The sequence below is a fragment of the Neltuma alba genome, unplaced genomic scaffold (genome assembly GCF_004799145.2).
Source record: "Neltuma alba isolate B1F8T4 unplaced genomic scaffold, ASM479914v2 tig00011541_pilon, whole genome shotgun sequence".
NCBI classification, from domain to species: Eukaryota; Viridiplantae; Streptophyta; class Magnoliopsida; order Fabales; family Fabaceae; genus Neltuma; species Neltuma alba.
This window is the reverse complement of record NW_021636203.1, coordinates 529727-542862: the sequence shown is the minus strand read 5'-3', so window position 1 is coordinate 542862 and position 13136 is coordinate 529727. Positions and strand designations below refer to the sequence as shown.

Sequence of the window (13136 nt, the reverse complement as noted above, 5' to 3'; positions counted from 1 at the left end):
ATAAGAACTTATGTTTTAGATGAAAAGAAACTTGAAAGACCAAAACCTATAATTTGAAACTTGAAGAATTAAAACCAAAATTGAAGCAAACTGAAAGGATAAAAAATTGTATTAACTCTATAAAGAAACGTGACATATTTTACAATGATATCTTATAAAAATGAACTGATAGAGTAATAGTTATATCATAAAATTATGGGTTTTGCCCTTCTGATTGAGCATTGCGAATTGCCAAAGGATTCATTGATTTGTGCTTTGATTTGTCGCTTTGCCTTTTGTCTTCAATGAGTTCCTTTCTGTTTCTTTGGGTCTGTTCTTGTTTATTTGTTTAGCTCTATGTTCTTAGCACAAAGATTTTGCACCTAAAGTTTTGTCGTTGCCCTATATTCTATTGAATGAAAATTAAATTAATTATTATATTGATCTTGTATGAATTTTAGAAAAGAAATGATGAAGAACAATCACTAAGTAATCAAAAGAGTTTAGATGGTGTTATATTTTAAGGTTGTTTTATACGTTATAGTGTAGTAACATAGTAGTAGTATGGTACAAATAATTTTTGAATTTGATAATTATATTTAGAACATTAAACCAAATGGATTTTTTTTCCAATCATAATTATAAGGAAAAATAAAAACAAAAGAAACCACCGAAACAGAAAAATTGCACACAAAGACCGGTTTCCAAAAATTTTTGTCAAAACTCATAGTCATGTTGTTGTGGATTCTTATTTGTAATTTTTCTATTTTGACAATCTTTTTTTCCATTTTTCCTAATTATAATATTATTTGCAAAATTTGACGCATATCAAATGAGCATATCAAATGAAACAAATATAAAAATTAAAGGCTGAATCCATGCCCCATGTTAGAGGACTGAGTTTAAGTTTTTGGGACAATCTCTGAAACACCTTTTGAGGCCCAAATGAGTTGGGCCTTTGTCACTTAGGCTCCACTAAATAGCCCCCATAACCAATAAATATAAAAATTATTAGGCTTTAATTTTTAAAAAAATGCAATAAGATTATTTTTTAAATTATAATCCCTAAAATCAATATTAATATTAATATTAATATATGGTATAAAATATAATTAATATATAGAAAAAAATTTTGTGGAAAAATGGGATTATAGACATAATGAAAGACATTTAGGGAAAATAACCTGAACAAAAATTTGTATTTATCTTTTGCGTTTCGGCAATTTTTTTTTTTTGTATTCTACAATTTAGATCTTTTCCCCGAAATATGTTTTCAATGGATCTTTAATCTCAATTTCCCGTTTTTAAATTTGTCTGGATATATATTTTAAACTTGCCCAGATTTATATTTTACTTGCATTTGCCGTATTTTTTTAATTTTTTTTAATTTTCATTTATACATAATCAACAAAGTTTGTTTCTAATTATAAAAAACTCTGATCTACTTTACCTCTCAATTAAAATTTTATTTTGTATATTATCTTCATTAATTTCACAATATGCCTCAATCCTTATGTCTCCTTTGTTAATTTAACTAATTTCATTAATTTTTATAAATTATATTATCCAATTTAATTTTTATCTAATCTAATTTTTCTAAAAGTCAAATTGAAAATATGATACTCCTCCGGTCCTTATTATAAGACCCAATTTGACTTTTTATTTGGTCCTAATTATAAGACCCAATCCATTTTTTCTTTTATATTTATGCATTTTTTTCCAAGATAATCCTTCTAATAATGATAGTTTTAGCCAATATACTTAATTAGCAAGGATATTTTAGGAATAACAACACTTATTTATTATAAATAACCAACTTAATTTACTTCCTTAATCTCCTCAAATAAGTCAATTGGGTCTTATAATTAGGACCGGAGGAGTACTTTTTCTACTGCCAATTTAAATGAACCCTAAATTGTTAGGGCTGCATCTCTAATTCAAAAAACAAAAAACAAAAGAAAAAGGCAACAAAAAGGTGCCTTCTAAAAAAATATATTCATCCGGTCGTTAATATTAGAGGTACTTTATAGTTTAATTTTTACTTTGTATTACAAAATGAGTTTTATATTAAAAACTGGATAGAGTATTTTATTTCTCAAATCAATCAATAATTATGATCAATCTCAATCATAACGCCCACACGATTTTCTTAATGAATAACAAATCCAACCACTTGTTTTCTTGGACCAGCCACGATGATTACATGATACTATTGAAACGAAGTATTGTAACCCCACCTCTTGAAATGCAAGTTTCTACAATCCAAGGACGGCCATAAAGCAAGTGACGGGAATTGGATGATAGGAACAGCGGGACCCTCAAGAAGCTAAAAGTCAGACTCACAGAGGACAACACAATACAGATACATAGATTATAAATATTCAGCCAAAAATACATAGATTATACATGGTGCAAAGCACCTTCAAAAGTCCGTGTAATATAAAGGCTAACATCTAGTATTGATAGAAAGAAGGGTCAAGGGTTGGTGAGATGTCAGGGAAGGCCATGGAAGAAGCAGCCAAGCCAAAATGGAATTCTCTGATTGTTCCGTCAGTTCAAGAGTTAGCAAAGAAGGAGATCACTGAGATTCCAGACAGATATATTCGTCCTGATCAACAACAAGAAATTATTGTTTCAGAGTCAGATGATTTGCCAGAAATCCCAGTGATTGATATGCAGAGATTGATCACTGAGGAATCAGCCAGTTCTGAAGAATTGGCTAAGCTTCACCTTGCTTGCAAAAACTGGGGATTCTTCCAGGTGGTCTCTTTTCTCTATCTCTACCCTCATCTTTTGTCAGTTATACTTCACTTGCATTACAATCTAAATTAATAAACAAGAAAGAAAGAAAGAAAGGACTAAATGAATGAATTTGCTTGATTTAAGATAACTATGGAATTGAAAATGAACAGAATATTGATTGACGACTGAAATACTTGGTGTAGTTGGTGAATCACGGAGTGGGGTCGCGGTTGGTGGAGAAGATGAAGGAGGAGACACATGAATTCTTCAATCTGGGAATGTCAGAGAAGAACAAGTTTTGGCAGAGAGAAGATGATGTGGAGGGATTTGGACAAGCCTTTGTTGTGAGTGAAGATCAAAAGCTTGATTGGGGTGACCTTTTCTTCATCAATACACTTCCAGTCCATTTGAGGAAGCCTCACCTATTCCCTCAACTCCCTCTTCCTTTCAGGTTCCATCTCTCTCTCTCTCTCTATAGATAGATGTATGCATATTTCTTCGTAGGAAAAAATTGATTTACCTCAAGAGTTGTTTTTAGGTTTGATGGGGGATTTTATATTCTCCTCACATTTTTCTTTCCTTATCTCCTTCTCTTTGCTAGTCAACACGGAGGAAGCCACACTATTTACAAGCTATGAACAATATTGGCTCATTTCAAGCTTTGCGCAAATGCATAGGACATAAAAGCCATTTCTGATCTCATTTCCTTCTCATAAATATTTTGCATGCCCAATAGATAATCTACATATATTCCTTATCAGCTACTTGATTTAATGCTGAATCAAGTTTTGAATACAGAGAAACTCTAGAACTGTACTCAGCTGAGATGAAAAATCTAGCAGTGGCTATTATGGAACAAATGGAAAAAGCCCTGCAGATGGAAAGCATGGAAATGAGAGAGTTATTTAAAGAAGGAATGCAATCAATGAGGATGAACTATTATCCACCATGTCCTCAGCCTCACAAAGTCATTGGTCTCACACCCCATTCTGATGCTGTAGGTCTCACCATTCTTCTGCAGCTCAATGAAGTAGAAGGCCTTCAGATAAGAAAAGATGGCATGTGGGTACCTGTTAGGCCTCTCCCTAATGCATTCGTTCTCAACATTGGAGACATACTAGAGGTATAACATAGAAAATAGATAATGTGCAGAAGGATAAACAGGGAGTGGGACCCACAACTTCAAAAATGGGACCTACCATTCCCTCTCTATCCCTCCATTTTACCTAAAGTGCATTCACAGGCTGAATCCATGTTACAAAGTCATTTATAACTAGGATTAAATTGCACTAGAAAAAGAGATAGTGAAAATCAATCTTTCGATCTCCAAATTGAAGAGTTTAATACTGAATTAAAGAGGCATATGCATCATTTTTGCCAAATTTTTCAATGATTCTCGTACCCACATAAGTTCTTTTCTTTTTCTGCATATTTTATATGGCAGATCATAACCAATGGGACATACCGAAGTATTGAGCACCGAGCAATAGTAAACTCTGAGAGAGAGAGACTCTCCATTGCTACATTTTATAATCCAAGATATGATGCAGAGATAGGTCCTTCACCAAGCTTGGTCACTGACCATACTCCACCAAAGTTCAAAAGAATAGGAGTAGATGAATACTTCAGAGGCCTATTCAGTCGTGAACTCCAGGGAAAATCCTATCTAGAGGCCATGAGGATCCAACAATGCAATGGAAATGAAGAAAAAACCGAGTGAATATATTATCAACAGACTTCTCACAGTTTCTGCATTTGTGATTTTAAATTAATCTTCCGTCAGGCTTGACGCCTAGGCTACTAAAAACAAAAGAATAGGCTTTGCCTAGATGTCTTATAGTTGCAGATGAGCAGATATCAATGACAATTTCTGCCCATAAAATTGAGCTGATATGTTCCATCTTCCATGTATACGTGTGTACAATCATATGTAAGTGTATGCATGCGCATGTGCGTGTATCTATCTGTGCATGTTGGTGTCCTCAAGACAATAGAAGATCATCAAGTCAAGATTGAGAGGAACAATTGATTTCTCATTAATCAATTAAATGTACATGTATATTTATACAAGAACTGCAACCTGAAGAACCGAAAAGGGGAAAAAGGAAAATGAAGAAAAAAACCTAAACCTGTTTAATGATTTAATCAACCTCCTACCATCCAACTCCTGACATGAAAAGCATAGCACCTTTCACAAAAGTCCTTAACCTATGACAATCCATACTGAACAGCACCAGAATGTCTATGAGCTCCGATGGCCACAGCTGCAGAGCCAACTGCACCAAAGTGAGATTGTGCCTGCTGCAGCTTCGTATCAACTGTAATCATGGGATTATCAAACCGGTCAATCGTGGTTTGTTGTTGGTATGGGTTGGAGTTGAGGTCAATTGCAGGCCTGGCTAGGTGGTGACACTGCTGGAATGGGACTTGACGCTTGCATTGTGAAAAAACCTGGTGTGTCTCTGATACAGTCTTCTGTGAGTTTGTCGGTTGAGGTCTGAAAAAGCAGTGAGGAGAACCAGCCGCTTGGGGAAGAGCATTTTGATAAAAGATCCTTGAATCATAAAAAGTATTTGTGATTCTCCCGTTTTCGTAGGGTACAACTGGGCCTACCACTCTCCCGGGCTTAGCTGTGGGAAGCGTTGATAAAAGCAGTTAATAATGTAGATAGACAAGCCAATAAACAATAGAACCAGCACACTCCCCCCCCCCCTCCTTATCTGCAAACAATAGAACCAGCATATTGAAGAATATAGAAGTCGCTAACTAGCTCATTTTGAATATGATGGATCCATTAGCTATGGGCCCATCATTTCCCAGCCTTCTAAGCTTCACCTTGGCCTCAAGGAGAGAATTAGAAGAAGAAAACCGTGGCTTCTTCCATAAATAGACCAGCATATGTTCCCAACGCCCCAACTCATATCAAGCTAAAAATTGCGAACTTATTTATTATGCTTGAATATGTGTGTGAAATTGATATTTTTATAAGAATTACACACACATGCGCGTCAAGACAAATGCGTTATTAATTAATGATCGAACTTCTGTTCATTTATACTCGTACATCAGAGTTTCGGAGGGACCAGTTATTAGGCACACAGGTGCTCAAGGCTGGAGTGTGATGACAAATTTTAACCCAACGGGATGGTTATTTTCATGGCATCTTTGTTATTCTCAACCCTCGGCTTCCTTCTATGGAGTCCCAGTTCGCTCGGAAGTTAGAACAATTTGTTGTCCTCGTATGTGTATACTTTTCTTACTTCGCCGGATAGATTTCTCATTTCATCTAAATATTAAGGAAGGAAATAAGCAACCAACACATTAACTACAGGTTATACCTGCTGGCGCTCTTGGCGGAGGCCGGGAACCCCTCCATTGACTTCCAGAATTTGATTCAGCTTCTCTGAAACTCTTATATGCCTCTTCTGCATTTTGTTCTGCATTTTGTTTGTTCTCGTACAAATTGAAATTTGGCTTTGTATTAAGAGGGACCGTACCCGAGTAAATAGCAGGCCTTCGAAAGGGATAAAAAGCAAATTTATTAATCATATGGATGGTATACGGATCAGAAAAACATTCAATTAAGAAAGAATTCTGGTGCAGGAAGCGGCCCAAAAAAAAAAAAAAAGCTTAAAGAGTTTTGCTAGTTTAACAGGGCTTTAAAATTGGACCTGATTGAAATACCTCATAACTTCACAATTTAGAATTTATTAAGTGAAAATGCAATTTAAGGGCCAGTTTATTTAAAATAAAAAAGGGGGGTTATTTCCTCAAGGTTTTCCTTCCCCATACTCTCCCATGCTCCCCCAACTATCACTTCTTTTGGGGGGCAAAAAAAAAAAAAAGTGGCCCATATGTTACTTTAAATCCAAAATTACCAATGAAGTAAACAATTTCAAAATCATCACAAAACTCCCTTTTTCTTTTCTATCACAGTTTCTGGATTATTATATGATGATTTCAAAACTCTTCATGTATATAGAAATAGAAACAGAGACTAGAAATTCCTATCTCAATGACACCAAAGAAAGGGACATTAAATGAATGGAATTAGTATATGGTGGATTATGATAAAATAGAGCCACTTTGAGGTTTCATATAAAATGAGCCAGGGAACAAACACGAAGTTAGGGACTTTGGGCTGCTTTTATGAGAATAAGCAGCTGTGATGGAATAAAAGAATTGATACGCCTTACTCTTACATTTTGAAGAAACCTCCTATAGAAGAAAATCTATCTCACTTTTATATTTGATTACTTTCTGATTTTACTTTATTTGGCAATTGGGTTGTTTAATGATTGTATCAAATGAGCTGCAAGTGGGATGTTTGCTTCATAAGAAGTAAACCTTACAGTGGCTTCTATAAATAGCGACAATGCAGCACGTGGAACGAGACTAGGATGATAATGAAAATCAATTTTGATATGGTTTAGCTACACTCCTCCCCCCCCCCCCCCCCCCAAAAAAAAAACCCGCACCCTTACTTTTGTCACTTCTCCCTTCCTTCTCATGCCCCTCCAGTTTCTTCATATTCTCCCTCCTTCTAGTCATATCTCTCCGTTCATTTCTCTGCCTAAACCCCTCCTACGTTCTGTCCCTCCTCTTGCTCACCATCTCTGTTAAGAAATCCACCTTCCTTTCTCCCTCTGTTCTATATTTCTGCCTCTTTCCTGCTCTGTCTGCAGTGCGGGTGTGTTACATCAGGCTGGTTAGGTTGTTGCGCACTACATAATGAACCAAATGATGTGAAGGTTTTGACTATTGGCTGTCTTCTTGACTGTTTGATGCTTAGCTGATTCGTCTACAGACCTGCCCTAGAATCCATCAAACCCAAGAATCCTTATTTTGCAAGTACTGTACACAAGCCCCAAAGGCCCAAACAACTGTATAGCTATGCAAATAGATCTTCCCTTGACCTTAGCTCCACCATACAGTAAACCATCAACCCACAATCTCTTTAACCCTCATGACATCGAAGAAAATTTAATCAGAACCCAACAAGTCCTAAGCATTCCCCACAACTAGACTGGCAACTAAACTCAACACACAATATATAGAACCGAGAAGAAAAGATACAGTTAAGAGGAAGTCATTAGCCATGATAAGTGCAGATTAATCTTACCTCGGAAGGGAGGCATGCTTCCTTTCTGGAGGAGTCACTGAGCCACCATTTTCCTCGAGATAAGCAAATTGCTTTCTGAATTGGCCTATTGCACTGCAAGGAATATGTACCAATGAATTATATCTAACATATAAACATCAATATTATATTCATAAAACTAGGTAATAGACATCATGTATAATCCGCAATAAATCATATTTCAGACCTAGGATAGAGAAAATTGCCTTCAGTTCCATTTATGTAATCTTTAAGCATCTGAGGGTGATATTCCAGTATTTCACGATATATTAATTCTCTAATATCCTCCTTTGTCAACCTTCGCCTCTCAAACTCAAATTCCAACTTTGAAATTGACTGACAAGAAGGTTCTCTCTCAACTTTGGACAAGCCCTTGAAATAAGGATCGGCTAGTGCCTGCCAAACACACAAGCAAAAATGTTTTTGTTTTCAAAATTAAATCAAACAAACATTCTTTTCCATTACAAGATCCACACTGGAAAGAACAAAGGTAACATGAAATAGTAGAAAAATAGATACCTCTTCAGCAGTTGGCCTATCTTTGGGATCAAATGCTAGAAGCCTTCGCAAAAGGCGCAGCGCCAAAGGATCTGCATTTGGAAATTTCTGCTCAAAAGGCACAGGCCGTTTTTTCCTCATTTCCATCAAGTATTTTCTTGCCTTCTCATTTCGAACCTGATATATCAAAATGTGATCAAACATACAATAACCATTAAATAGATATGAAAAATAACACAAAAGTTTATCACAACACAAAGTAAGACAAAAAGAAAGAAATAAAAGGAAAGATCCATACTCCTGAAATCGTATCTGCTGATGGGGTCCCAAGGAGATCAGTAATCAAATCCAATTGATGTACAACACTTTTACCAGGAAACAATGGCTTTCCGGTGAGGACCTCAGCAAAGATGCAACCAATACCCCATATATCAATTGCTGGTGTATACTACACACATTATGTCAACAAAATCAGTCTACTAAAGGACAAATTCATACCTCAACGAAGCAACCCAGATAAACAGGCATAACATGACACAAGTACCTGAAGGACATATAATTTAACTTCCAGGAAAGTTCAATTATCCTCCCTGAACAAGAATATTGATAACCTAGGCATCACTAGTTACTATAAGCACTCAGAAGGAATTTCATACGGAAACATGTACAACATCCTGCATTAGTCAAGCTTGGAAAATACGCATGCACTTTGTCAAACTTTCTGTACTCAGCAGTATCGACCTAATAGAAAGAATCAGCTAAATTCCTGAAAAAGATGTCATCTTATGGATTTCTATCATTCAAAGATTTCTTTCTGAATTTTAATTTCCTTCAAATGCAAGAATACAGGTCAGGTACCAGAAAACTTTTCAGGTAAGATTCTAGTGAATGCCTTGACCAGCATTTCCTCCTTCCAACTAAAGTTACAGAAACACCTCCTTGAATATTAATTTTACTAATTGCCCATGATATGGTGCAAGTAAATACTATAACGATTGTTCATAGCATGAGCAAACTAGTAAATAACATAAGCTGCTAACGTGTACACACGCATATAATCTTTATCTGCCTACAAGTAAAATAGCTAAACATAACTAGGACCGGAGAAGCTACATTATGAATGATCTTCAGTTTGCAGTCAAAAGATGTCTATTGGCACATGGCACCGGGGAAGTATAGAAACCGCAAAAGGATAGTAAGAAATCAGTTAAAACAAAATCAAGGGAATACTATAAATGTATAACTTTATATGGGTTACATTTCTCATGATCTTTCAATTAATAAACAGAATATAGACAATAAAAACAGCAAAGCAGTCATTATTACCAAATATAGGTCAAATCCATAAGTGTTTTAAATCTAAGAACCTGAAGGACATGAGAATAACTGGCTTGGTGGAAAATGTAATGATAGATTCAATCGTTCGTAAAAAAAGCACAAATGGCCTTCTAGCTAACAGGTTGCAACAAACTATAATCTTACTCTTCCGGTCCTAAATATGAGACCCTTATATACACTATATAAGGGTCTCATATTTAGGACCCAAAGAGTGCAGCGTAACAGAATAGAATGCTCAACTAATAAATTCTTGCCAAACTATACCTTAGAAGAGAATGCTCCACAGAGTTCTGGGGCCCTGTACCACCTAGTAGCAACATAATCCTGCAATATTTCCAAAAGAAAACCATGATAAAATTCAACGCACCTCATTAAATATAAATAGAACATTTATACCTTCAACATGCTATATTTGCAGTTCAAATTAAATCAAAATACATACTGTCCAAAATATTGTTGTAGGAGCATCATTGAATGCAACTCTTGCCAGTCCAAAATCACAAATCTTGAGTTTGCAATTTGCATTTGCCAGTATGTTCTTGGGTTTGAGGTCTCTGTGATACATATTTGCTACAATACAACGTAAGCTTAGTAAGTAGCACTTCATTTCAAATTATTGCCCGCACATCTTATTAAAATATACGAAAGTTAAGAAGTACTCATTTGAAAAAAATAAGGAGACATGGTAAAGAAAAAGATACCTGTGTGCATATATTTCAATGCACGTAGGAGCTGATAAAGAAAAAACTGATGATGTTCACGGGTCAAATCATCATTAGCTTTAATGACTTGATGGAGATCAGATTCCATGAGCTCAAAGACTACATAAATATCTTTGAAATCTCTCTTTGAAGGTGGCATCATTATCCGCTTAATTTCTACGATATCAGGGTGCCTTAAAAGCCTGAGTAATTTAACTTCACGAAGAATTCTAATGGCATCAGATGCATGGTCAAAAACATCGTGGATCTTCTTTATTGCTACTTTTTCTCCAGTGTGTGTGTCAATCGCCGCACAAACAACTCCATAGCTGCCCTTCCCTATAACTTCAAGAAGCTTGTATCTATTGGCATCCCCATACTCAGTGAAGAAACCCAATTCTTTAATATCCTGCGCATTAATAAATCTATGAAGACTTTTATCTTTAAAATAATCACCATCAGTTAACAAGAAAACACTAGAATCGACTAGCAAAGACACCTAGAATCAAATACAGAAACACTAAAATCACCAGAAGTAATGATTGTTGAAGCAGGCCAAAAGAAAAAAAATCAGACAGAGAAAATATCAAAGTCAAGTAGCTTGTGGAAGAAGGTAATGGTACTAAGGAATTTTTTTGGCTGGAGCTAATGCCATTGTCATGCTCATCACAAACACTTGGAAAGTAAACCGCTAATGAAAAGTGGGAAGCAGAAGACTTCTCCCCAATATCCAATCACACAATCCACATGAAACCGCATAATTACAATTGTCATCCTTCATGTTTGATCTTTTTTCGAATTGTTTTTGCTCTCCGCAACATGTCAGCCAAATTTTCATTTACATGATCATTTCCATCAATCAGATTGTACCACAGTAATGATTTAGCGCAGAGAGAGAGAGAGAGAGAAACGTGAATCGGAGAGCGAAAGAAAGGACCTTCTTGAGCTGATATTGCTGCATTTTGTTCTTCGTAATTTTCCTGTTCTTTTCCTCCCTAATCTTCCTTTACCTCGTATTGTCTTTCCACTTTCTGAAATATAAATAAAAAAGCGAGCATAGCCTTCACAGTAGAGCCACCATCATCTAATTCTCCTCACCCAGTGCTGCAAATCTCGAGCCAAAAATCCCCCTCGCACTATCGCTTGAAATCCCTTGGATTTAAAATCACACTAACGCCAACAACCACGTTTTCCTCTCTCAACCACTTCCTCACACAAAACCCAGATCAAAGATCGGACTTAGACGATTCAAAGTTGCAAACTTCGAAATTGGGGTTTCATTGGATGAAACCCCAGAGAAGGAAGAAGCTGGGATTGGAAGCGGTGCAACAGAAACCTCCTTCTTCAGAGGTTCTTAGCGCAGGGTAAAGAAAAAGCCAAGAGATTCCCAGGAAAGCAGGAAGAAGAAACACGGGAGAGAGGAGAGAATTGTGCAGAAGGTGGGAGAAAATATGACTGATCGTCTAATTATTTATGGATTGATGTATTTATTTACGAAATGAAAACGGTCTCTGGGTCCTACGTCGGCAGCCGTATAATATATAACTAAATTAAATTGTACTACAACATAATGAGCCTGATTCCCTAACGGCTTCCTTTTAGGGAAAATCAACATCGTATTCGTAGGTATGCGTCAACATATTTTTGAAACAAAAAAAAATAAAAAACATGGTCGGAAGGTTGACGCGTGGCAAGTTAGAAGTAGGTAATAAGAGTTGAAAAGAATTCGGGTTGGTTTTTAGGTAATTCTAATCCGTCGTAGTCAACCCGTTAACTATTATTTTCACTTTTTAAATATATTTTTTTGTATAATATAGAAAAAAAATATATAATAAAATTGTTATCTTTTCTTCAGATAGTTAATTAAAAATACCAAATAAATAATATAATTTTTTTAGATAGGATATAAAATATAATTATGTTATTATAATAATTTATAAAATAAAAAACAAATATGGGTTAAGCTAAGCAGTATGGGTTAAAAAGTTTCATTTGCTGACAATTTAACTTTTAGCCAATCATAAACAATCATTTTTTTATGGATTGGTTGGGTTGCATCCATAGGTCCAACACATTAATAGCTCTAGTTCAAGGCTTATAATAATATAATTTATTATAAAATACCCAAAAAATTTAATCATTTGATATTTATAAATTTGTCTCAATTAAAATTTAATCTCTAAGAATTTTGACTTCATATAGTTCAATCATAGTTAAAGTACACATTCAGTTCTTTAATTTTAAATAAGAATTTATTTGGTGTCTTGACTTTAAAAAATACTACATGCGGTTCTAAATATAAGAACCAGCTAACACTATAAGTTAGCTTTTATATTTAAAACCAGAAGTAATATAGTTTTAATATTTTAACTCTAAAATCATATTAAATGATAATTTTTCCTAATAATTATAGTTGTTTTAAAAATTTTGACTTGATATAATTCAATCACTATATTTTAGTTAATTATAATTTTATTAATTCATAGTTTTTGATTGATATTGATTAGTGTTGTCAAAATTCTTAATGAACTTTTCTCGGTCCTTAGTACTCCTTATTGTATGTGTGCGTCTCTCTCTCTCTTTTGGTCAAAGTATGCGTGTGTCCCTATTAAACTCAAATTAAAGTTTAATTTGCTAATTTATTAATAGAATATTTCATCAATATCAATATGAAACATAAAATGTTTAGACTATATATCATAGTAGTGTTTAAAAGTTCCATATAAATTATTCTGAAT

The 13136-nt window shown here is 34.9% G+C and overlaps 2 protein-coding genes across 2 annotated transcripts; one reads left to right on the top strand and one right to left on the bottom strand.

The window, feature by feature from the left end:
* Positions 1–2469: 2469 nt before the first annotated feature.
* LOC114714757 (protein SRG1) lies at positions 2470–4543 on the top strand. The gene is made up of 4 exons (XM_028899523.1): positions 2470–2739; positions 2925–3172; positions 3520–3844; positions 4166–4543. Exons 1-4 carry the CDS (start codon positions 2470–2472, stop codon positions 4439–4441), a joined length of 1119 nt encoding a protein of 372 aa, XP_028755356.1. The 3' UTR covers positions 4442–4543.
* A 184-nt stretch (positions 4544–4727) lies between these two features.
* Positions 4728–11831, bottom strand: LOC114714776 (mitogen-activated protein kinase 19-like). Its single transcript, XM_028899543.1, has 10 exons — positions 11336–11831; positions 10399–10807; positions 10140–10267; positions 9962–10021; positions 8658–8807; positions 8381–8536; positions 8049–8257; positions 7844–7936; positions 6060–6235; positions 4728–5351 (listed from the first exon to the last, which is right to left on the bottom strand). The coding sequence occupies exons 1-10, from the start codon at positions 11357–11359 to the stop codon at positions 4930–4932; spliced, it is 1827 nt and encodes a 608-aa protein (XP_028755376.1). The 5' UTR covers positions 11360–11831; the 3' UTR covers positions 4728–4929.
* Between the last annotated feature and the right edge of the window lie 1305 nt (positions 11832–13136).